The sequence below is a fragment of the Carya illinoinensis genome, chromosome 5 (assembly GCF_018687715.1).
Source record: "Carya illinoinensis cultivar Pawnee chromosome 5, C.illinoinensisPawnee_v1, whole genome shotgun sequence".
Taxonomy (NCBI): domain Eukaryota; kingdom Viridiplantae; phylum Streptophyta; class Magnoliopsida; order Fagales; family Juglandaceae; genus Carya; species Carya illinoinensis.
In genome coordinates, this window is record NC_056756.1 from 43260151 (window position 1) to 43285397 (window position 25247).

General features: G+C 35.2%; 1 protein-coding gene across 2 annotated transcripts; it reads left to right on the plus strand.

Annotated features, from left to right (window-relative positions):
• Positions 1–4220: 4220 nt before the first annotated feature.
• Positions 4221–15705, plus strand: LOC122309715 (oxysterol-binding protein-related protein 1C-like). Of its 2 annotated transcripts, none has more exons than XM_043123306.1 (10): positions 4221–5193; positions 5602–5958; positions 6551–6650; positions 7242–7690; positions 10407–10562; positions 11583–11750; positions 11823–11963; positions 12523–12753; positions 13650–13763; positions 14852–15705. In XM_043123306.1, the coding sequence occupies exons 1-10, from the start codon at positions 4690–4692 to the stop codon at positions 15017–15019; spliced, it is 2388 nt and encodes a 795-aa protein (XP_042979240.1). In that variant the 5' UTR covers positions 4221–4689; the 3' UTR covers positions 15020–15705. The 2 variants fall into 2 exon arrangements, with proteins under 2 accessions (XP_042979240.1, XP_042979241.1); XM_043123307.1 differs by having other exon boundaries at positions 7245–7690.
• The last annotated feature ends 9542 nt before the right edge of the window (positions 15706–25247 follow it).

The window sequence follows — 25247 nt, forward strand, 5'->3', positions numbered from 1 at the left end:
ATTTATTTTATTTTTAAATATTGAAATAAGATAAGATAATGTTTTTACCACCGAGACCAGACGTAAGCCTAATTCCATGCACTAACTTCCTGTATTCGCTCCCATAGTGCCACGTCAAAAGTAAGTACATAATGGCTGGAAGCCACTTGAATAAAATGTCAAATGAACTTTTCATGTTTGTTTTTGGTGCAACGGATTTGTCTTGGATTCCTTTTTTGAAACTTATTCCAAACCTAATTGATTTTGTTAATCTTTGAAGATTATAATCCATAATCTTTTTCACCAACACAAATCATAAAACCACTCATATTTCGCACCCTCCTCTGCGCCGACAAAGTAAATATATTATTTTACCATTTATTAAAATATTGCCTTGTCGGTGAAACTGACAAGCCCGTGGAAAATGTCCATATTTTATGAAAAATGATTTAATCTTAAATATTGCCTTCTCTCATATATCCTATTTTGTCTACCTTATTAAAGATGGATAGATTTGGTTAATCTTGTAACTTGTAAGTAAATACAAGTGACTATGATGCAAGACATTGCCCCAAACTTTCCCTCTCAAAACCTCTTCATCTTTAGCTGTACTTGAATATTGAGATAAGTTAAATTAAATTAAAATTATTAGTATTTTGTGAGTTACGTTGAAATGAATTTAACTTTTTAAGTTGATATGTGTTTAATTTTTTAAAAAAAATTGAAAAAATAAAAAAATAGTAGATACCATCAACGATTAGTTGAGATGAATTATACTAATTTCCTTGAATAAATTGGTTAGATCTCAATATTATGATAATTAAATGAATTAAATATTTAAAGTAAATAAACAAACTTGCATAACACAACAATTGGTTACGAAGAGAAACTTTTTAAAGAACTTTTTAAAAGTAAAACCTTATGGGGCAGCTAAACCTAGGAAATTCAATTTTATTATTTGAAAATTAATTACAAGTAATCATTAATTATAAAACTTTTGCAACTTGACTCTCTTACTTGTCTAAACAAATGACTCGTTTGTCTTATACCGCAATAATAATCAGAACCTCTATTGATCTTCAAATATTGCATTTTCTCCTGAAATTCAATCAACGATCACAATTAAAGATAAATAATAAATATGAAAATTTCCTAAAGAATTTTCTCACCAAAATATGCATTAAAAAATGCTATAGAAAATATGTAGATTTGAATATCTACAGATCCTAACCGATAAGATCTTTTAAATAAATAATTTGGAAAGATTTCTAATTAAAGTAAGATTATACTAACAGAACTTATCTAAATAACTTCAAAGATTTCTAGATAAACTCCATATTATTAAGAGATAAATCGATAATTATTTTATATTCATCTAACATTTACAAATTTAATGATAAGGTAAGTTTTATCATACAGTCATTTAATCCTAATCAATTTTTATCCTTACAGCTTTGACTACCCTCTCATTCTCCTCTCTTCTCGTCGTTCATCTTCCATGAATTCTAAGTCATGAATGTAAAGTTTTGGTGTATTTTTCCTTTTATGAAAAAGAAAATGGTATATTTATCGCTTTTCGACTACTTTCAAACTACACGCACTATACTACCAGATTCTCAAGCTGTATATTTACAAGGAGCAAGAAGCAACGTTGCAAAACGATGAGCAAGTGTGCCTCACGTGCTGCCCACCACCGGAGCTCCGACTGACATATATGTTGTATCATTTGATTATTGGGTCTCATATCTTCAAGATCTTACCATTCTCACTTATCCATTGTCAACATATGAGATTCACATGCTGATACAGTTCTGTGTATTTTCCTTATGACTCACGCTAAACTGCTATCCAGTTAACCCTCCATTCCCATCTATCTTACTACATTTTCTGAAAGTCTGAGTCAACGTAATCCCTATCAATTCGTGGAGTAGGAGATGAAGATCTTTTTCAGCTACAACAATTGATCCAAAATTGGTGCAAACCCTCTACAACAATTTTTCACAGCTACAACCGAAACTCTGAGCAGATCTCTTTGAAGAAAACCACATTTATGGTAGGTCTTCTTTTGGACCATATTGATATTGGCCAATAGAACATAGGACCCGATCGAGCTACTCCGTCGGTCCCAATTTCTCCTCTTTATACTTTTTCACACTTGTTTGAATGTTTAGCAAGTAGGTTTGGAATTTTTGGAGCGACTATAAAGAGTCCCCAAGTTCCAACCCCTATCTATGTACTTTGGAGTATTGTTATGGAATTATTATTTGTTTAGAAATTTAAATTTTATTAAATCTGAAATGCCTCAAGAATGAGTACCCACACTGATCTTTTTCAAACAAATATTTTTATAAGGCTGGAATGATATTTATATAAGGATATATGTCAGTCTGAAAAGAATATAAAAAATAAATTTATAAATTGACGTAATTTAATATTATATGATTATAAATATATATTTTTTATTATACAGCAAATATGATACGAAAGTTTCTAGTTAAAATATCTCAATTTATAAATTTAATTTTATAAATATTTTATGAATTTAATACTTATTTTCTATGATAAGTAGTGTATTAATATACACCGTGTATTTTGGAAGGTGCATAAATCCGAAAACCTCTTTACATAAAAAGAAAAAAAGAAAAAAGAAAAAAAATAAGATCCGTTAATGAGGAAGTCTAATCTTAAAGATCATGAGCAGTGGGTTTGCATAATTGATAGTTTATGTTAATCTCCAAATGGTTTACAGTGCACTGCTCAAAACTGAGGCCGGTTTTATGTTGTGCAGTGCCTAACTGTTATGTAATTATTTTAAAAGAGAGTAGAGTTTATATGATATAATATTTATATATTTATGATTGTAATTATAATTTTTTTATATAAGTGAGTTAAAATGAGATAAAAAAAATAAATAAATAAAATATTATTTTTTTATTTTAAAATTTAAAAAAATTATAATAATAAAAAGAGACGACAGGAATTGAAAATCTCTCGTACCAGACAACCTCTGAGTGATTTTATATTTGAACGAAATTGTTGGGTTTAGAAAAAGTCTAATCAGTCCAAGTTTTTTTTGTTTGGTTCATTAATTTATGCTCCCGACCAAAGAATTTGAACGTGCAATCCACTCGTGCCCATGACTTGTGACATCCACAGTTATTATGTATTAAAATTTAAGAAAAAATGTACTGAAAAACAGTAAAAATCTAAAAATTCACTCTATTTATTATAATATTTCATATTATAATTATAAAATAAATTTAAAATATTATTTTTAATTATATGAATTTTGTTTTTATCAATCTTGTCTATTAATTTATAGTTGATTTGGCTTGTCATCCCTTTATAACCACAAAGAGAAAGGGAGATAGTGGGTTTTAACTCTATGTTGAGGATAAAAGAAACGCAACTTTTAATTTAATGTGTAATATTATATATAATTGTAGAATGCGTAAGTATTATGTAATCGTTTTGAAAAAAAATAAGATTTATTATTAAAAAATTAAATTTTTTTATGTAAATTTTGTGTTTATTTATTTTTTTAAAATTAATTATATAATACTTACGTACTTATTACTGCAATTTTCATTTTTTATAACAAAATTACTTATACAAATATAAACAGTGACTTCTGCTATTTATAAGTAATATGCATCATTAACTATTTAAATATTGTTAGTGCTATATTAAAAAATTAAATAACTTTTATACTAATTGATGTAATAAGTGTTGACATAAATTATATATTTATTAGTTTATAATATATATTATATCAATAAGCAGATTTAACTGTTTAATTCACAAAAATAATTTATAAAAAAATAAAATTTATAAATTGATATGATTTAATATAATATATTATAATTTAATATACCTATATGAATTTATAAAATTTAATTTTATCAAATAATTTTATAAAGAATATTGTTCGTTAGTGCCCCCATCACTACCCTTTTATAAATCTATCACAATTTTTACGCGTGAATATGAAGAAGTGACCAATAGCAACCGCCGTCAAGCACCCCTCCCACTCAGTCAGCACAACTCGCATACACGGTTCCCACGTTTCGTGATCTCCATCATCCACCTGTCAGCCCAAAAACGAGCCCGCCCACGATTTTCTCTGGACCCTCACCGCACCCAATCCAAACCCCTACAGAAAAAGCTCAAAATGCCAAAAGCGCGCACACAGCACAGCACAGACACAGAGACAAACGCAGGACAGGACACCCAATCATAAACTCTACAACCAACCGCTTCATATTTAAACCTGACCTGATATTCTGGCACTTTCATTCCAATTCAACTTTTTCGTCTTGACCGCTCTTCCCTGCCACCTCATCTCGCCGGGGACCTTTTCTTCCTCTCTCGCCGGACCGTATTCCTTCTCTCTCCGCTAACTCCACCTCCGACTTCCTAGCAAAGGTCCTACCAATACAATCTCTCTCTTTCTCTATAGAATTTCAAGAGCACGGAAATCATTCACCGCTTTGTGCGTAACGGCTTTTATCCCGTAATTCGCACGCAGACCTCGCTCCTTCAATTTCAATATCATCCATATCGTTAATTATTGACCGGATTCGTTAGGGAGAAAAAGAAACTATGGAAATCCTCATATTCACCGGGAAACATGTTCCCCGACGTCTCTTCGGCGTCCTCGGAATGGGCGATCTGACCGGTATTTTGTTCTAACTCATTCATTCATCCCCTATGCATCTGCATCCCTTTTGTTGCGTGTCTACTGTGTCCTACCATTCCCCGGTGCTCCACCACATGCCGCCTCTCCCCGCGGCCACGTCTGCCAGATCCGATCCGCCGAATGCCCGAACCGGCGACAAACTAATTCATATCGACAATAACGGCGATTGTGGCCGGATGAGCCACCAAAGAACGGCTTCGGCGGGTCATTCGGCTCGGGAGCAGCCGGTGGACGTCAAGATCAATGATATAGTGGGGAACGGGATCTCGGGGATTCTGCACAAGTGGGTGAATTACGGGAAAGGATGGAGGCCGCGGTGGTTCGTGTTGCTGGACGGCGTTTTGTCGTACTATAAGATTCATGGACCCGATAAGATTGTGGTGAACCAAGAGACCGAGAAAGGATCGAAGGTCATCGGCGAGGAATCCATGCGAAGGATTAAGAGGCACAACAATGGGACCTCGCTCCCGCAACAACCCCTTCCCCGCAAGCCCTTCGGCGAAATTCATCTCAAGGTCTTGGTCAACCACACAGTAATTATTTTTGTCTTGTTTTGTTTTGGATGAGTAACCCCACACGGTGGTTTGTTTGTTGTTTCATATTTGTTCACTCATTGGTTCTAATTTACCGTTCGGATAGGCAATAAATATGTATACGTATAGTTTTCGGGTCATAATATAATCCAGCTTCTGTCACATACGCACACACATACTTACATAAGTATGTATCTTTTTTATCCATTTTGTGATCGATACTAGTTTGTAGACATTTTTTCCTCTTCACTTATAAATTGTAGTGTTTTTTTTCTTCCTAATTTAGGTATCGATCTGAATAGTTTCCCTCGCACATTTTCATTTTGTGTTGCTATTTATCTTATTTTTATTTAAATTCTCGTTTTAAAGCTCCATTCTGATGGATCGCAGGTTTCCTCAATTCGCGAAAGCAAATCAGACGACAAAAGATTCTCGATTTTCACTGGCACAAAGAGGCTCCACCTAAGGGCCGAGACGCGTGAAGATCGAGTAGCATGGATGGAAGCACTGCAAGCTGTGAAGGACATGTTCCCACGGATGTCCAACAGCGAGCTAATGGCTCCCATAGACAATGTCACTGTTTCGACCGAGAAGCTGAGGCAGCGGCTTTTGGAGGAGGGTGTTAGTGAGGAAGCCATTCAGGACAGCGAGCAGATCATGAAGAGTGAGTTTACAGTGCTGCAGAGCCAACTCCTACCGCTAAAGCAGAAGCACTGGCTCCTTATTGAGACGCTGCGGCAGCTTGAGGTACCTCTAATGAACTTTAAAAATCTTCATTCGAGTAGACTATAACACTCCTTTTCGCTACCTCTGCTTCGAGTGCATAGAATTCCGTGCCTCAGCCTCTTGACTCAATTGAGGCCGGGTTTTTGGGATTGTTCTGTTCTTTTGTATAGCTACTCAAGGGACTTATTTCTTGTATACATCATGTGGGTCTTTGTTCTTCTATCCTTATTTCTTGTATACATCATGCACCTCGGCTTACATTTCAGATAGCTGTCAGGCTTATACCTGCACCTCAACAGTCAGATTCTTTGTATTTGCTTGGTGCTTTGTGAATTTTGCTGGTTTTGTAATTTGAAAGTATGTCTTGGTTAGTGCCAGGTTGACCCATACAGAAATTATTTTCTCGACTATAGTCTTCTAGCACGAAATTAGTATCATATACTGTAAATTAGTTATGAGTTCTTAACAATTTATTTCAAAAAGCATATTTTGTGTTCATCTGAAGGTCTTTATTGAGTCTGAGCGTCCTTGTTAGATGAAAATTTAATTTCTGTGCAAGGCAGGTTAATTTTTTGTGTCCTGCTAAGAACTGCTATTATACTGTACTGTGTAGACGGAAAAGGTTGATCTGGAGAATACAGTGGTTGATGAGAGCCAAAGACAGTGCAATGATGAAGGGGCCTCTTCTAGATTAATGCAAGACAAATTCAGTGGTAAGTTATAATGCTGTAATCTGTGTATTACCAAGTTCTAGTTTTATAGCCAATATTTCCTGGACCATCTCGTAATTTTACAATTATGTGGTGGACACTTTTGGTTGATATTGGAAATTGAGACTTGGGGTTTCGTCTGGGTCCAGCTTTAATTCCTTCCCTTTCATCAGAAATGGGCTGGGCATATTATTTTAGTTGGTGATGAGATATGTCCAAATATTATAGTGCTTTATTATTGAAGGTCAGAAGACATCAATTTGCTTGCTATTTTCTGTAGCTTATAATTTATACCAATTATTTTTATGAATACTTGCCTTTTCTTGTACAGTTCATTTCACTTGGTTTTTTGCAGTTTGGCAAAGAGAACAAGACTTGAGAATAAACCAATGGCATCTGATGTTTTTGCCATTACACTCATAGCCAAATGATTTGTGGGGTTGGGATGGCCAACAATTATATAATTTAACTTGCTTTGCTAACATTGCCTTGTTTTTAGTGGTTGCATGCCTAAATCATTACAATCATGATTGTACAGTTGATTTTGTACTTTTAATGCTGCCATTTTAAATTGTCAAATCCCTTTTTACCCAGAAGGAAGTGGTAGTGAGTCTGAAGATGATAATGAAAGAGTTGATGCTGCAGAGGAAGAAACAGATGAAGAAGACAATACATTTTTTGACACTCGAGACTTTCTTTCATCCAGCTCTTTCAAAAGTAATGGGTCTGATTTCCGGCTATCATCTTTCTCTTCAGATGATGAAGGATTTTTTGTAGTTGAATCTGAAGATGATATTGACTCTTCCATTAGATCTGTTGGAACTAACTATCCTCATGTTAAGCGACGTAAGAAATTTCCTGACCCTGTTGAAAAAGAGAAGAGTGTCAGTCTTTGGTCTATGATTAAAGATAACATTGGAAAGGATCTCACGAAAATATGTCTTCCTGTTTACTTCAATGAGCCTCTCTCTTCCCTGCAAAAATGTTTTGAGGATCTGGAATATTCATATCTTATTGATCGAGCATACGAGTGGGGGAAAAAGGTATGTATGCGAGTAAGAATTTGATGGCATTCTTTTGATTCTCTCTTTTGATTAACATATGTTTGCAATATGTCCTTTCATATTTCTGTCATTTCTGGTTACTGTCCAGCTTATATGCTTTTAGAATATTTTTGTAAATCGTGGGGGGATTTATACAAGAAATAAGCCTTTTAATGGATAAAAGAAAAAGAAAACAAGAAATATTGAAAATTAGAGATATTATATTCCCATATCCAGTATAAAGCAATTTAAAGCACATTCCACTCTCTCCATATGCTCCACATTAAACACAAAGGGGTTCATTCTACGAGTGGCTAAAACTGAACGGTCTCCCAATTGGCCTCTTTAAAAAGCTAATAAACTCAATCACCTGTATAGGAATGTGACATACCACTCTGAAGAGGCTTCAAATCAAAGTCCATAATGCTCTTGCCCCTCTATTGTTGCATAGGCAACACCAATCCACCACTATGATATTTCTTAAGGCACATTGACTTTCCATATACTCTTCCTTTGAAAATTGGAAATGTTTGAAAGAGATAATGCTTGATAATGCAACTTAACTTCAAACTTGCCTTGCTTGGAAGGGATCCACCATATACTATCTTCTCCACCTTGTCTCAATCTGAGCAAGTACAACTATTCTGAAAATGCCATACCAATTCTATCTCCCAATCCTGAATATCCAGTAAAAGATAAATTTCACTGAAGAGTTCCTTTAGAATATTGATGTTATCAGCCAACTGTGCATCCTTATTGCAAACAATATTGAGAAAATCCAAAAAAGACTCATTTAATGGTCGATCCCTTCGTCATGGGTCATGCCAAACCATATCTTGGTCCATCCCCCATGTTATACTGACAAAACTCAGAAAACACCCCATCCTCCCTATGTGTTTTCCAAAAGCCAACTCCACAAGGTTCCATGACCTCTTTAGAGCACCATCCCCCTTCATGCTATCATGTTGTTTCCACTGCCTGCCTCCATAAGGCTCCACTTCCTGTAGAAATCGGCATAACCACTTCTCTAGAAATGATTTACTAAATCAAGGCAAACTTCTTACTCCCAAAACACTTGTTTGCTTCTTCAAGAATAAATCTTTGACCATTAAACCAAGTGCAACTTAAATTAATCATTAATCAAACCTAGTATAAAACCTCTCCATCCTCTTAGCCATACCAATAGGAATAGGAAACAATAGCTACATGATGTGGGAAAATTTGATGAAAGTCAACCTACCTGCCTTTGACAGATTCTCTTTCAACCAGCTAACTGCCTTTCCAATTTTTTACAATGTCACTCCATATGGTAATAGACTTATATGGTGCATCCAATAGGAGATCCAACTACTACAATTGTAGGGAAGCCACCCTACGCTACACAATAATGGCCAAGGTTTCCACATCTTTCATCTCACCAACTGGAGTAATCTCCAAGTTTGCTAAATCAATCTTTAACCCCAAAACCACATATAAACATAAAAAATACAGCAACGATTGCAGAGGTGTTCACAGTCAGCCTCACAAAAGATCATCCTACTCCTTACTCCTTAACCCCGCCAACAAATCAGATAAAGGCCCCCTATCCATTGTGGCTGACATCATCCTACTCAGAGCCTTTATAACAATCACAAATAATAAAGATCATACTAAATCCCCTAGTAAATCATTGTCTTAGTTTGCAATTAAAAGAATTTATGAGATAAATAAGAGAAAGACAGAGAGAAGGCATCCAGTAAGTGATGGATTTTTAGATTTTTTGTACATGGGATTCAAATATATTCAGTTGTTGTAACTTGTGGTTTCAAATGAGTTTCTCACCCTCTCTAGCTTTGGAGTGAGTAATAGTCCAAGGAAAGTGCTACCCACATTTACACTGAAATTCTAAGAGGAGTAGATGAGGTTTCAATTGGAGCCTGTTGGAATCATTTATAAAGTCCACTCCCAATTATAGAGAACCAATGTGAGACTTACATTCAAGTAACTATTTCATAAGTTAATCATAATTCTCCCACCCAATGTGGGATCTAGGGCATTGCCATCTTTCCCACTCAAGTCTCTGACATCCTTGTCAAGGTCCGTGTACTAGAGTGCCCTAGCTTAATGTGGTGTACTCGGTTGGCTTTGATACCATTTGTAATGATATAAAAACAATAGTCAGGATTACAATTAGAATCAATTGAAATCCTTTATAAAGCACAATTCCACCTTGTAAAGAACTAATGTGGGACTTGGCACTCTTGCAACTCTTTCATAACTCTGTTAAAATGCACCCACCCAATGTGGGATCCGGGATTATATGATAAATCAGCACGTTTGAAACTTTTGGTTAAAGGTTATAATTTTTGTGATCATGGTGATTTTACTGATGCCTTCAGATAAATTCTGTTTGCATGGAGAATTTGTATGCAAGAAACTGAACAGTAGTGGCTCCTCTAGTACCATTGGAAAAAGTTAATAATACAACTAGGTTTAAACTTTGGGACACCTGGTGGCAATTTGAATGTTTAATTTTGACATGTAAAAGATTTGGTTGAGAATTATAGGGTAAACTCTTTAAATATCATTTTGGTTGGGCAAGGTTGCTCAGCTTGTTGATGGGGTATGAATGCAATAGCGTTTTGATCAATGTTATTAGAGCCTACTTCTGTTATCAGTCTATTTTAATGTATTTCTATTGCCTTTAACTTTTAGTCACCTCCTTGATATTTTGCAGGGTAATAGCCTCATGAGGATTCTTAATGTGGCTGCTTTTGCTGTATCTGGATATTCTTCAACGGAAGGAAGAATATGCAAACCATTTAATCCATTATTAGGGGAAACCTATGAGGCTGATTATCCAGATAAAGGCCTCCGTTTTTTCTCAGAGAAGGTTTCATTTTCACTACTGACACTTAAATATTTGAGAAACTAGACTATGAACCTGACATTTATGTTGTGCATTAATTCGTCTAAATTTTGGTGGTGCATTTAAATGTGATCCTTGAGATTTTCACCGAGTTAGTAGATTTTATATAACAAAATAAAATTTTCTGTTTCATCTGTAACTTTAATGACACAAATGGGTGATGCAGTGTATCAGGGATATGGTTTTGTAGTTATTATGCTCTTATATTGTTTATTATTTTTTTGGGGGGTGGAGGTAGCCAATAGGACATTTTTGAAAAAATATTTAGGGTAAATGATATTTTGCCACTCTAAACTACCATCTAATTTTCAAATACACATTCAGACTACAAACTCATTACAATGAGCTCCATAAATCCAAGTTGGTCATGCCCTTACGTTCATCCATCATCTTATATGGAGATTGCCAAACATGTCTTAAACATTCATCCATCAAACCTTTCATTTGTTAAATCTATATAAGATAATGATTGAATTTGGCAGAGGGGACAACTTGGAGCAGAAGCTGAAAATGAGATGTAATTAAAATGTAAGTGTAATTCAGCCAAAGACTTAATTAAAAAGGTTAATGGCATGATTAAAAGCTGTTGAACAAGCTTGCCCTATTATGAATGATTTGTACCTAATATGTTGTCAAAAAGAGGATGTACCAAAAAGATGATGAATCCTAGTTTAGAAAAAAAAAAAAAATGAAGAAAGGAAAAATCATAGAAAACTCAGTACATTTATGACAAAAAACACATTACCCTTGGGAAAAAGTCCCAAATTAGAAATTATGATTAGTGAGCCCCTTTTGACGTTATCATTGTTACATTGCAAGGGTGAGACAATTGACTCTGATATATACCCGACTGAATTTCCCTAAGAGCTGACCTTTATATGGCCAAACTCTTTCACGCGTACAATTGTTCAGTTGGGTTTGCTTTGAACTTTCTTTTTATATTGGGAAGGAAAATTTCTTAGTTCCTTTCACTTTTGGTGTCAGGTCAGTCATCACCCTATGATCGTTGCCTGTCACTGTGAGGGTACAGGATGGAGATTCTGGGGAGATAGCAATTTAAAGAGCAAATTTTGGGGTCGATCAATTCAACTTGATCCTGTTGGTACTCTGACTCTGGAATTCGAAGATGGGGAAGTTTTTCAATGGAGTAAGGTATTTTTCTATGGTTCAAGTGATATTCTTTCGATGTTTGGTTACAGTTTGAAATGGACTCTCTTATCTTAGGTAACAACGTCAATATACAATCTCATATTGGGAAAGCTGTATTGCGATCACTATGGTACAATGCGCATACAGGCAAATCATGAGTATTCATGTAAGCTGAAATTCAAGGAGCAGTCTATCATTGACAGAAATCCTCACCAGGTGCTCTCTAAGTCTCAAATTTACATAGACGATGTAAAGATCTAGGTCTGTTTTTTGTAAGACCGTACTATTATTTTCTACATTCCTTTGCCCGTTGCAAAATATTTCTCAACATTGTGGCTTCTGAAAAAAGGAAAGAGAAGTGTAGCTTCTAAAATGTACTTTTTCTAAATTTGGCAGAGGAGAGGAAGCATTATACAGGGTTTTGCTATCAGAACCTTTGTTTTAGCATATTTAATGTCTATTGCATCATGCTTCAGCTACTAATATCAGTGTCATCATCTATGTGGCACTCGTGGAGCATACTGGAATACTTTGAACTCTAAACATGAAAGTATTGGTTTAAGAAGACAATAAGTGGAAAAAAAAAAAAAAAAAAAAAAGCGAACTGGGTTCAGACTCACTCTTGTTCAGCAGACTTCTTAATCATCATAGAATTGGTGGCATGTTAGGCTGTTGCTGGATGATGTAAATTTGAGTTCCTTGCTGTGGTTTTGATATTTTTAGCTACAAGACTGTTTTCAGGAGCATTGGCTTATATAAACATGATTTTTTTCAGGTACATGGTATAGTTCAAGACAGGAATGGAAAAACAGTGGCCACTCTCTTTGGAAAATGGGATGAAAGTATGTATTATGTGATTGGGGACTCTTCTGGGAAGGGAAAGGATTATGAGTCTTTATCTGATGCCCGTCTCCTCTGGAAGCGTAGCAAGCCTCCCGAGTTTCTCACCAGATATAACTTAACACGCTTTGCTATCACATTGAATGAGCTCAGCCCTGGACTGAAGGTACATTCTGATGATTTCACTGAACATTCCAATTTGACGCCAGCCTTTGTTTCATCTGGAGTTATGAAAACTCTGTGCTGAAGTTTTTAGATTTATGGTTCATTTGGACACATGGAGTATCTTAGGATTATGTGAATAGTAGTGAAATCGTTTGTAAATAGTAGTGAAATGGGTTGAGTTAAGATTTTATTGGGTTTTGAGAATGGAGAGAGAAAAAGGTGGAAAAAGAGATAGTTTAAGAAAAATTCTATTCATAAGCCTCATACACCACACACCACTCTTTTTGTTATTTTTTTAATTTTTTTTCTCTTACCAAATGTATGGTATATGGATGATGAGTAGAAGAATTCAATTATTTTAAGAAAAATAAAACTAAAAAAATTTAAAAATAAAAATAAAAATAAAAAATTGTGTGGTGTGTGGTGTATGAGGTTTATGAATAGCAAAGCTCATAGTTTAATATTACTTTTGGGAAATGAGAGAGAACTGGTTTAATATTATTTTTGTTTTGAAGTTTTGAAAAAGTTGTATTGATTTTTGTGTTTTGTTTTGAAGCTTGTAAAAGTTGTAATGATTAGACGAAAAAGTTGAAGATTTGACATTGAAAAGTATTTTGTGTTTGAGTGTTGTATGGAAAGGAAATCATGAGAAGTTTTGAGAAATTTTCATCTCATTTCATTTACTAAACGTACCCTTAGTTTGCATTACATCTTTGTCGTTACACGATGATGGGATCCTATGGTGATGTACTGAAACCCTAATGTTGTTAAAATGTTTGAAATGGAAATGGTATACTTTGGCTTGTATGTGCTGTGCAGATGCAGTTCATCTTTTTCTATGGTTATTTGTTGGAATATTTATTTCTAACTTATGAATACGTATACAAATATATACAGGAAAAGTTGCCGCCTACGGATTCAAGGCTAAGACCTGACCAAAGGTATTTGGAAAATGGAGAGTATGAAATGGCAAATGCGGAGAAGTTGCGGTTGGAGCAGCGGCAACGGCAGGTAAACTTTACGTTGCATCTTACTTTGTTGTCTACTCAACATATGGATATTAGTAATTGGGTAATAACATCTTTTATAGGTTAAGTGAAAAAAAATGAGGCTTTTTGTCAAGGTAATAACATAATTAACAACAATTGACCTATAGTATTACTCAAGAAAACCATAAGATCTCACATAAGACCAAGACATCCATTTTTTTGAGCTGGTTATAACCACCACCCCCACACCAAACAAAAAATAAAAAAAGAGCTGCAAAGGTAAAGTCATATCCATGAGTCCACACACTGACTTCGTCATTTACTTGGCTAATTGAGTAATGTGCTCATCAATGTGAATTTAAGACATCCAATCCATCGGGAAATTAATTAAATAACCATTTTCTTACATAATACCTTCCTGCGTCTTGGTTGCGTTTGCTATGTTTCTTAGTCTCCTAACAACCGACAAGCTGCAGAAAGTTGTCTGCAATGACCTGGGAAAGTATGTCTACTGCCTCCAGCAGTGAAGACTGAAAAATTGAGGATCCTTTCTCATAACTTGTGAAAATGCGAAAGCATTTGGAAGCTGATAAAATACCGTGTGGTTGAACATACAAATCAATGGGAAAGATATATGTTTACCTTTAAGCATTTGGATAAACCACTTTCACAATGACATATCTTAGGAAACCAGCATCGAAGGAAACCTACCTGATATTTAGTTCGCATCTTGTTTGGATAGTCATTTGCATTGATTGTTTTAACTTGATGGTTACAGCTTGTCATTGAAATATGGATAGTTCTTTTGCATTTTAGAACCTTGAAGTGTGTCTAATATTTTTTTTTTTTCACATAAGAGGTGACTATTTTATATTTTTTTTATTTAATGTTTCGATAAGAAGTTGATTCAAGTGTATTAATTACAAAAAGCTGACTTTATAGTTACAAAGTTGGGCACCGTCCAGGCACCTAGGCAATTACTAAGTCTGCAATTTTAGGTTGCCCCAAGTTTTTAGATGGATATATGAGGTTCATTATTTTGAATATGTTAAGAATAATTCATTTGGGTTTGATGGTAATCGAGGGAACATTGTTTCAATTGGGATTCAGGCTCGAAAGATGCAAGAACAGGGTTGGAAACCACGTTGGTTTGCAAAAGACAAAGGAAGTGATACATACCACTACATTGGTGGGTATTGGGAAGCCAGGAAACAAGGAAATTGGAATTTGTGTCCTGATATCTTTGGCCAAATCCCATCGGATCAGCTGTCCGAGTAAGTAGATATTGTTCTCTTGGTTTGTCGATTCTTTCTTATTCTACGCAGATTGGTGGCAAATAACTGCAGATCTGACCAGTTAAATTTCCCGATATCATGCGTGCATGTAAGTTTAGACGAAAGACGGTAGAATGAAATTATAGAGAATTTTGTCCCATTTGGATCCTTTAATTTTGTATCAAAAGATACGGACATGATCCCTAGTGTACAAGGAATATTACTACAACTGATTCAACAAATCACATCCCAGAGAGAGAACTCAGAAGTGTTGGCACAATTTTTTCGGCACTGTTTCCAGAACCGTGGTCGGAAATTGTTGGAGGAACCTTCATCATGTGTAATGAGCATCACAAGTGGTAATTGCACTATGTTGGATGCTCCTTGTGAGAGCCGGTTCTGTTTGTACAAAAAGGAAACATTATTCATTACATGACCTTGGCAACTACAGGGGAAGAATTAGAAGTTGGTTCTCTGAAAGTTCATATGCCATGATGTTCTAAAAAAAGGGCCAGATTCATGTAGAGAAACCTATAATACCATTAACGGCTTTAGGGTTTTCCTTGTATTTGCCATCTATCATTTGATTAATTCATGATTATTCTCTCTGATTTTGTATTCTCTTGGTGGATAATGGATTCGAATCATTATTATAATTTTCAATACATTTATTCCCCTTCTTCCATTTCACTCAAAACTTTTGTTTATCTTATTTTTATTTTGATATTATTCTTATCTCGTTAAATTTTAAGACATTAGACCATCAATCTGAAGTGAAAAGTATTATTATAAAGTCACAAGTTGGAACAAAAATAACAAAAGAATTTCATTTTGCCTAAAGATCTTTATTTTTTGTAATTTTAAAGCAAATGTATCTCTAATTTAACGAGATGTATGATAAAATGGGACAAGAAAATTTCTTTAAAAAAATGTCAGCTCAGTTTCACACGATATTTTCTTGCTCGCAACTTTGCAACTGGCTGTCAAATCTGAAACAGCATGAAATTGATGATTGGTTATGTTTGGGAAATGATGTGATTTCAGATAATTTATGAATAGTAGTATAAAGTAGTAAAAATATTTGTTGACATTTTGTCTCAAAGAACATTTCCCCTCCACCATATAAATATATATATATATATATATATATATATATAAATACCCATCTCAAATCAAAATTGTACATGAGGTGCAACAAATAATTTATATTAGAAAACCTAACATCCCCTTGTAAATCTAAGGTACATGCAAATAATATCAATTTCAAGCAGCCATTTCCCTTTGTAAGCAATCTTCACAAGAAGCTTGCGATAAGCAGGGGCTTGGTGGAAACTCTGTACACTAGAAAGAGGGTAACATCCACCCTACAAAGTCCAAACCTAGCGAGCCAGCACCAACAAAACTCAACCCCAATGCAAAAACAACGGCATACTTTGTGTTAGTATGCCGTGGTTTCCTTCCCTTGACTCTTTTCCCCTTGGTAGTTCTGTGCCAGCTCTTCCGCTGTAAGGCATCCATGGAAGGAAGATGGGGAATGGTGTGGAAATCGACTGGAATTTTTTCTTGACCTGGATGTTAAGGGTCTCTAGAAGAAGAGTTTAAGAATGTGCTCCTCCTCAGCACAAACCCACTTCACTGTTGTCTCGGCTTCACTTGCACGCGTTTGAGAATGGCTGAGTGCTTCCATCAGCTCAACTTTGCCAGGGTCAACATCAGAAAATTGTGTATCCTTGTGGTTTCTACAATAACTGCTTTCAATTGGAAGATTCCATTTAAAAATTAAAAAAAAAATTAAAAAAAAAAAGAAAAAGGAAAAAGGTCTAAGCCAATGTGTGTAATATAGATGTGTAGTTCTAAAGGTTGAGTAACAAAATCAACATGATGCAATTACTAATATCCCTATTGTATGATTCCATCTCAGGGAAAATAGATGACAAACTAAACTAATACCTGAATGACTTGTTTGACCCAAGTAATGAATAACCTTCTTCAGATAAAGTCCCTTGGTTTCCATGTGTTTTCCCAGAATCTGGACAGCCCTGGGCATCATTCCAATTGGAAATATCACCAGTTTGGACCTTCCAATTAAAAGATGATGCCAATGCTTCATCTTGGTCAACACTCAACACACCCAAGATGAGCATATGAGCGTCTCCTAACATACATTTTCTGTGAAGGGGGGAGATCAAAGTTCTTGATATGGACTTGTGACTTCTTAAGGACCAAGGAGACCAATTCATCTTTATCTGTTGTTCGCCACCATGGTTCACTCCTATCACAGCCAATCAATGGAGATTCTGGATCTAAATAAAACTGACTGGTTGGTTTGTGAAGTGGACAACCAACAGCTTCAGGAGCTTTATTCAAACAAGCAGCCGAGAGACAATACTATTCATGTGTTGAAACTCTCTTGGTACCCATAGCTAGGATGCCATTGGAGCCACCATCTTGTGTCAGGAGGCAGATTGGAAGAAAAAGAATTCCTGTCAAGAGGCATAAAACACAAGGCAGGATGATCTAGCTCTTCTACCGTATTGGTAGATCCAGCATCCACCTGTTTGGATGCTGAAGATGATGACTGGCAGTAAGCTAACTTGGGAGCTCGTTTTGCATCTTCTTGGACAAAGCACCGATTAGCCATTCTCGGCCATGCAGCTCTTGCTTCTGCTGCTGCCATCACTCTCCTATTCTTTCACACATCACTGTGTGAAAATCCAATATGTTACAATTTGATAAGCAAAAATTAAATGGAAGTATAATCCCTACAAGTACACCATTGAAGAGAACTTGTCACCTAAACATCACTTGGGAAAAACCTGCACTACGAATAAGATGTTTTCACAGTTATACAGGACAAAAATGACCCTACTCCTCAAAAACCCCAATAAGGAAAAAAAAAAAAAATTGAAATGCAAACTAAAGTATACAAAATTAGGTTCAAACTTCAGTGAAAGAAAACTAATAATTTAAAGCTTAACGGCTGCTAAATTTTAACCAGATGGCATCCTTCATTACAAATTCTGAACTGTTAAAATAAATTATAAAAAATAAAAGAAAATTTTAGGAAAGAAACTAATCAGAGTGTCTCAATAAAAGTTTGAATCAGTTAAGTTCTCCCAAAATCTTTTTTCAGAGGAGGATTTTCAACTCCACCACCATGTCCTTGTTATAAGTCTCATGCAAAAACATTGAAACTTTGATTTTGTCAGTTGCACAACACTACAACTTTCGAATGACCTTTTAGTTTTATGTCATTTTTACCACAAATTTTTTTTTTTTTTTAATATTGTTTCCAAACAAATGTAATATGTTTAAAACCACTTTAAATAAATTGTTAACAAATAGCTAGTAAATAATTTTTTAATAGTAGAGCTTATTAGCAATCTTGTTTAAAATTGCGGTGGAAAGTATATCTTATAGTTTTAGGGCTTATAACTTATAACTTAAATGATAAGTTCTACTATTCAAAAGTTATATATTGTTAGTAACCATAAATTTAGAGCACTTTCAAACATAATATATTTGTTTGAAAATAAATTTAAAAAATACTTTTTGAGGTAGAAATGACATAAAAGATCATTTGATTTCTTAAAAATTATAACAAATCTTTAAAAGTTTGAAAGTTATAATTATCTAAAAGTTATAAGGGTATTTTCGCTCATTGGCAATTCTTTTTAAATTGAAACTATGTTTCGCATTATCTGGAAAAGTACGTTTGAGAGAAAGTATCAAAATGATTTTTTTTTTAAACGCATTTTTCAGCTTATTTGAGATTAAAAGTATTTTAATATGTAACACCCAAACAATTTAATTAATTTTTCCATTAAAGAACTTTTGAGTCTATTTAAGTACTTTTTGAAACTCTTAACGCAACTCCAAACAATCCCTTAGAATATGATGCAGCTATTAGAGCCTAGCACTTGGTCATAGAAATAGCAGTGTCTAGGGATTATACGAGGCAGGTACACATATGGATGGAAAAAATCCAAACCAACTCCTCATGTGAGGCAGAAGGTCGAGTAGCAGTCCTAGCTTGTAAACTAGTAGAAAAAAAAAAAGGAATTGATCAACTGCAGATTGAAGGAGACTCGAAAAGTACACCAAGCAGTGGGATACATGAATGGTGAAGAGAACAACTGAGATTGAGAGGCTGGACAGAGGACATCAAGGGACATTTGCGTAACCACGTGGAATGGATAGCTCCATTCCAAACTTGCTAATCAACAAGCACACTGGCTAGTAAAATGGGCTAGCTAATGTTACAAATACTTTTGGGTTCTTTAAGGGAGATATTATTCCAAATTTATATATATATATATATATATCACTCACTGTTGTGAGTGGTGGACTGATAGTCTTATTGGTCTATTTCGGATTATAGTTTTTTTAGATCACATCAAGATCGACCGAATATATATATTTTAAATTTATATATATAATTTATTATTTTATATAATAATTGTATAAATTAATTATGTAATTTTCATTTAGGGGATCACTATTGTCCATACATACAATGAAATTTCTTAGTATTCATTAACCATATATAAAATGTTAAAAAAATTACTTAATTTCATTAACCATATATATACAATGGAAAAAATGTGGATCGAATCGGACCAAATGGATCGACTTGACCGTTGGCTTTGACCGATAGCTAATGGTCTAGTCCGGCAAAAATAATGGATTGAAATTTTCATTTTGTAACTCCCTAGACCAATTATACCCCTACTTATATGTAAAATTGGAGGAAGTTTTGGACCCCCAATATCTTTTGTAATCTTGGTTATTTAATATAAGAATCTTATTCAGCTAAAAGAAAATAGCATTACTCTAATTTATATAATTTTTCTCCTCATTGGAGTTAATGACCCAGCATTAGCCTTAGCCTGATGAAACTTATCATCCTTATACACCACACACTACATATAGTTTTTTTTTTAATTTTTAATGTTTTTCTCTTACAAAATGTGCAATATATAGATGATGAGTATAATTCAATTAGTTTAGGAATAATAAAACAAAAACAAAAACAAAAAAATAAAATAAATTAAAATAAATATGGTGTGTAGTGTGTGAGAATGATAAGTAGCAAAACCCTAGTCTGATACTCTCTGCCTAAGTCCTATTAGGTGTATTTGATTGTTGAAATTAACTTAAAATCAACTTAACTAATCATCTCAAATCGATCATTAATAAGATCCGTTACTTTTTTACTTACTATAAAAAAAATTAAATTCATTTTAACCTAGTTTATAGATTCAAACACATTTCAATATAAGTCATAAAACACTATCATTCACAAATTAACTAAATCATTGAGATCACCTCCGCCACCAAACGGTGGATTAAATTCTTTCTTCAGTTCCTTCTAGCTGCTAACGCTTCAAAATTCTCCCGCCAACTGTCTCAAGTGAAACTGCAACTAACTACAGAAATTTCCGTTACTAATAGTTGGCACGCCCTGTCCACGCGCTTAGAATAATCTCTCTCTCTAGCCTGCGAATATCTCGCTGTAATAATGTCTTCAAACCTCGGAAAACTTCCTGACCTTTTGGCGAAAGAAGAGCCAGAGGAATCTTTGCCTCCGGAGCACGTGAGCGGTAGTACCCTCACCAGCGAAGATCTTACCAACACACAATTAGTTTCGCCTGAAAGTTCGAATCCCGCGTCGAAGAAATTGAAGTTGGGTTCCCACGCGCCAAAAGACGAAGAATCGAAACAAGAATCCCTGGCCGGAACTGATGACGAGCTCTCGGACGTAGAAGCTCAGCTGGCGGAGTTTCTTCTGACTATTCGATGGACTACCGGTTCAATCCTTGAGACTTTGTTACTGTCAGAAACTGCCCTTGCTAAAAAGGAACTAGCACAGTCTGAGAAGGACTCCTACTCAGAGAAAGAAAACCCAAGTCCGGCTATTTCAACGTCGGAAAATGAGAATGCGTTCATCTGTGAGCACGCGGCCAACATTTTGTGGGCAGTCCGGGAACCGAACGGTGCTGGGGATATTATGAAAGAAGAGGCCGTTGGGGACGCTGACGACTACGGATCCAATGAGAAAACAAGTGATTCTAAGGAGGAAGAAGAGGCTCCAGACAACGGGTCCGACGAGAAAAAACTCGATTCTTCCGTAAATGGAGATCAGGCTTCAGATTACCAGATCCAGTGTGGGTTTGAACAGTAATCAGGTACAAATAATAACCATATCTTTCTTGGATGGAAAACATCAGTACTCCGAGTACACAATGTATCAATAAAATTGCAATCTCCGGAAACTTCTGCATTGCTCAAGACTACAAAATCTAAAACTAGCTAGAGATAATGCTCAAACATTAATACGTGATTCATATGATTTGATAAATAATTAAAAAAAAAAATTATGATATGATATAATGCATCGAACACGTCAATTTATTTCGTCTTGCATTCTCACTAAATTCTCTTTTGCTTTATTATCTTCGGATAAATATAAATGTTGTTACTTGGCCTTATCATGTTGTTATTTTTCTAAACAATTTTTTTAGGTATTAATCTCAAGAGCAATGCTATGTACAGTTTTCATTTAGAGACTGTAATATAGGTTTAGATAATTTTATCTTTAAAACTTTTTAAAATTACAAAAATATTTCTCCTAAAATGATAATTTTTCTCCTTTAATAAAAGACTTGCAAATACAATCTCCACTTGAAGACTGTAAATAGAATTTCTCTAATTTCAAGTATCCGTTTAGATTGCAAGAATTTTCTGATCTTTGTATATAGTTGTGGGATTAGCTGTTATAGTTTTTGCTTTCTTGAATAAAAAATTGCAATATTCCTAAAACTTCTTAACTCTGTTGTAGAGGATGGAGGAAGATACACGAGTATTCTGATCAGAGACACTACTCATTTTCTTTTCAAGTAGATAGAAATGCAGTTGAGGTTTAGTAGTGTACGAATTGATTGTTTTGATTTTGGGAACTTCAGTACTTCTTTTTGCATTTTATGGAAATAAGAATTCTCAAAATACAACACTTTTTACAAGGGGTATTTTTAATTTATAAAATTAACATGATTTTATAAAAATACCCTCAATTTAAAACATAATTGTAAAAAAAATATAATGATGGTTATATAATTACTCTCTATTTATTTCAAACAAGCCCGCCTATAGTTATATAATTACTCTTTTACATCAAAATCTTATGTGCATTATGCTTGGTGTAAAAGCGTTCAAATACGACTACTCTTTTTTTTTCACTAAATGTTCAAACTCAATATCAAATTTTTACATGACATATCTTTTTAATTTCACTTTTTCAAATGTACAGTCTTACTTAGACCAAGAATATATAAAATAAAATTAAGATGATGAATAAATCATAAATAATAAATAGTTTTTCAACCATCTATTGCCATATTCAAGGATGATAATAAAAAAGTCGATGTATAGCACTTCTCAAAAAATATTTTTCTTGAAAATTTAAACCCAAAAGTATCCAAAAATTTATAATTGAAAATAAAAAAGACAATACAAAATTGAGTTAGGAATCGGGATATATCATCAGTGGCTAATGCTAGATACAGTTTTGGAATATACAATTGAAAAATAATAATTTATCAAAACATACTCTATTTAAAAAAAATATGATCTATTATTAAAAAAATAATTTTTTCATATGAGTCTTTGTTAGAACAAAGCAGGCATCCCATGCATGCTACGTACAGCAACATGCAACCCATGCGCAACCTGCATCTGTTGCAAATAACTCCAAGCAACACGCACAGCAGCATGCAACGGCAATACAGCAGACACAGCAGCATCAGGAGCAGCAGCACTCAACGACAGATGGTACAAGTCATATGCAACGTACACAGCAGCAGCACGAGCCTCTCAGATTACTTTGTACAAATCATCCTCTGTAACAACCAAACATTTCTTAGCTGTAAAGCTGTTCTAGCACTAGAGAATATCCGGTTTTACCTTTGTATATATATTGAGAGGTTTTGCCTTAGAGCATGTAAGCTAGAGTACGTGAGAGAATTAAAAACAAAGGAGTTATTTCTTTCAACATGGTATCAGAGCATACCTAAGGACTCATCGTCCAACTCTTCTTCATACTTCATTATGACTGATTCCTCCGCCACCCACTCCTCTTCCTCCACTCCCACTTCCCTTCCTTCCTTACCTTCACCTAACCTCTCTCACATTATTTCAGTGAAGCTTACGCCTGAAAACTTCCTACTATGGAAAGTCCAACTTGTACCTTATCTACGAGGCCAACGCCTTTTTAAATATGTTGATGGCTCCTATCCAGCCCCACCGCATCAACTACCCAATGCCTCATCAAACCCAGAATATGAAACATGGTTTCAACAAGACCAGCTGGTCATGTCGGCTTTGATATCCTCCCTTTCCGAATCCATCATTCCTCAGGTTGTTGGTTGTGCTTCTGCCCGTGAGGTTTGGCTATCCGTAGAATCTGCTTATGCCTCTTCCTCCCAAGCTCGTCTCATTCAAACTCAACTTCAGCTTGCTTCCCTTAAGAAAGGTTCTGATTCAATATCAACCTATTTTCAAAAAGCCAAATCTCTCGCTGACACTATGGCAGCTGCTGGACGCCCTTTACCTTCCCCTGATTTTATACCTTACCTTTTAGCTGGGCTTGGATCAGACTACGATGCCTTAGTCTCATCTGTATCAGCTCGAGTTGACCCTATTTCTACAGAGTCACTCCTGAGTCTGCTTCTAGCTCACGAAGCCAGACTACAACATCACGCTGCCAATATTTCACTCTTCTCATCTGAAATATCAGCTAATTTTACCGCTCGCTCCCCTGCCTTCAGTCGAGGTCTTGGCTGTAGTCGTCAAAACTATGGTCGAAATCGTGGAGCTCGTTCAGGCAACCGTGGCCGAGGTCCTTCTAGTTTCACAGGTACACACTCTATTGGTTCCTCTACAACTGATTCTAAACCAGTTTGCCAAGTGTGTAACAGGATTGGTCACACGGCTCTTACGTGTGTCTATCGATTCAACCAAGCCTACACATCCGTAGCTCCAGCCTCAGCTCACTACAGCTCATCTAATTGCACTTCAAACGATGCTTGGTACCCCGATACAGCGGCAACAAATCACATTACGAGCGACGTTGCTAACTTGAACCTTCAGTCTGCAGAATACCATGGTTTCGACCAACTTCATGTCGGTGATGGCTCCTCCCAACCAATCTCGCACTCTGGTTCAGCTCTCTTTCCTTCCTCTTCATCTCATTTCCTTCTAAACAAGATGCTTTGTGTTCCTTCTTTTACCAAAAATCTTATCTCTGTACGACAGTTTTGTTCAGACAATAACGTATTTTTTCAATTTTTCTCTAACCATTTTTGTGTAAAGGACTGCAAAATGGGAACCCTATTGCTCCAAGGGACAACAGCACCTAACGGTCTTTATACTTTTGCATCACAGCTTCCTCAAGCTAACTCCAGCACTCTTTCTTCCGTTCCACTTTGGCACTCACGTCTTGGCCATCCCTCCCTCAAGATTGTTCGCTCCATACTCTGCAACAATGACCTTCCTTTTGCTGAAATATCTTCAACAAATTTTTGTGATGCGTGTGCTATGGCAAAACATCACCACCTTCCAGCTACTATCAGAACCACTAAGTCTGTTGAACCATTTAATCTTGTTTTTAGTGACTTATGGGGACCTTCCCCCCATGTTTCAGTTGAGGGTTTTCGGTTTTACATATCATTTGTAGACGATTATTCTAGACATACATGGTTGTTTCCAATGCAACACAAGTCTCAAGCGCTATCCATTTTTACAAAATTTAAGGCTTATGTTGAATTACAATTCAATACCAAGATTAAACAACTTCAAACAGACTGGGGAGGAGAATTTCGATCTTTTTCTGAAATACTCTCTAAATCTGGAATAATCCACCGTGTTTCATGTCCTCATGCCCATACACAAAATGGTATAGTGGAACGAAAGCATAGGCACATTGTAGACTCGGGACTAGCTTTACTAGCTCACGCCTCTGTTCCATTAACTTTTTGGCCCTATGCTTTCCAACATGCCATACACTTAATAAACATGCTTCCATCCCCTTCTCTTAACAATTTATCTCCTTTTTTTCTTCTCTACAAAACTGACCCTGACTTTACATCTCTACGAGTATTTGGATCGGCTTGTTGGCCTCTAACTCGCCCATTTAATTCTCATAAATTTAACTATAGGGCCTTACAGTGTGTTTA

Coding starts and splice junctions, on each gene's coding strand:
- LOC122309715 (XM_043123306.1), top strand. CDS start 4,690: ATGCATCTGCATCCCTTTTGTTGCGTGTCTACTGTGTCCTACCATTCC. Junction 5,194..5,601: donor TCGGCGAAATTCATCTCAAG/GTCTTGGTCAAC, acceptor GATGGATCGCAG/GTTTCCTCAATTCGCGAAAG. Junction 11,964..12,522: donor TTGACAGAAATCCTCACCAG/GTGCTCTCTAAG, acceptor GATTTTTTTCAG/GTACATGGTATAGTTCAAGA.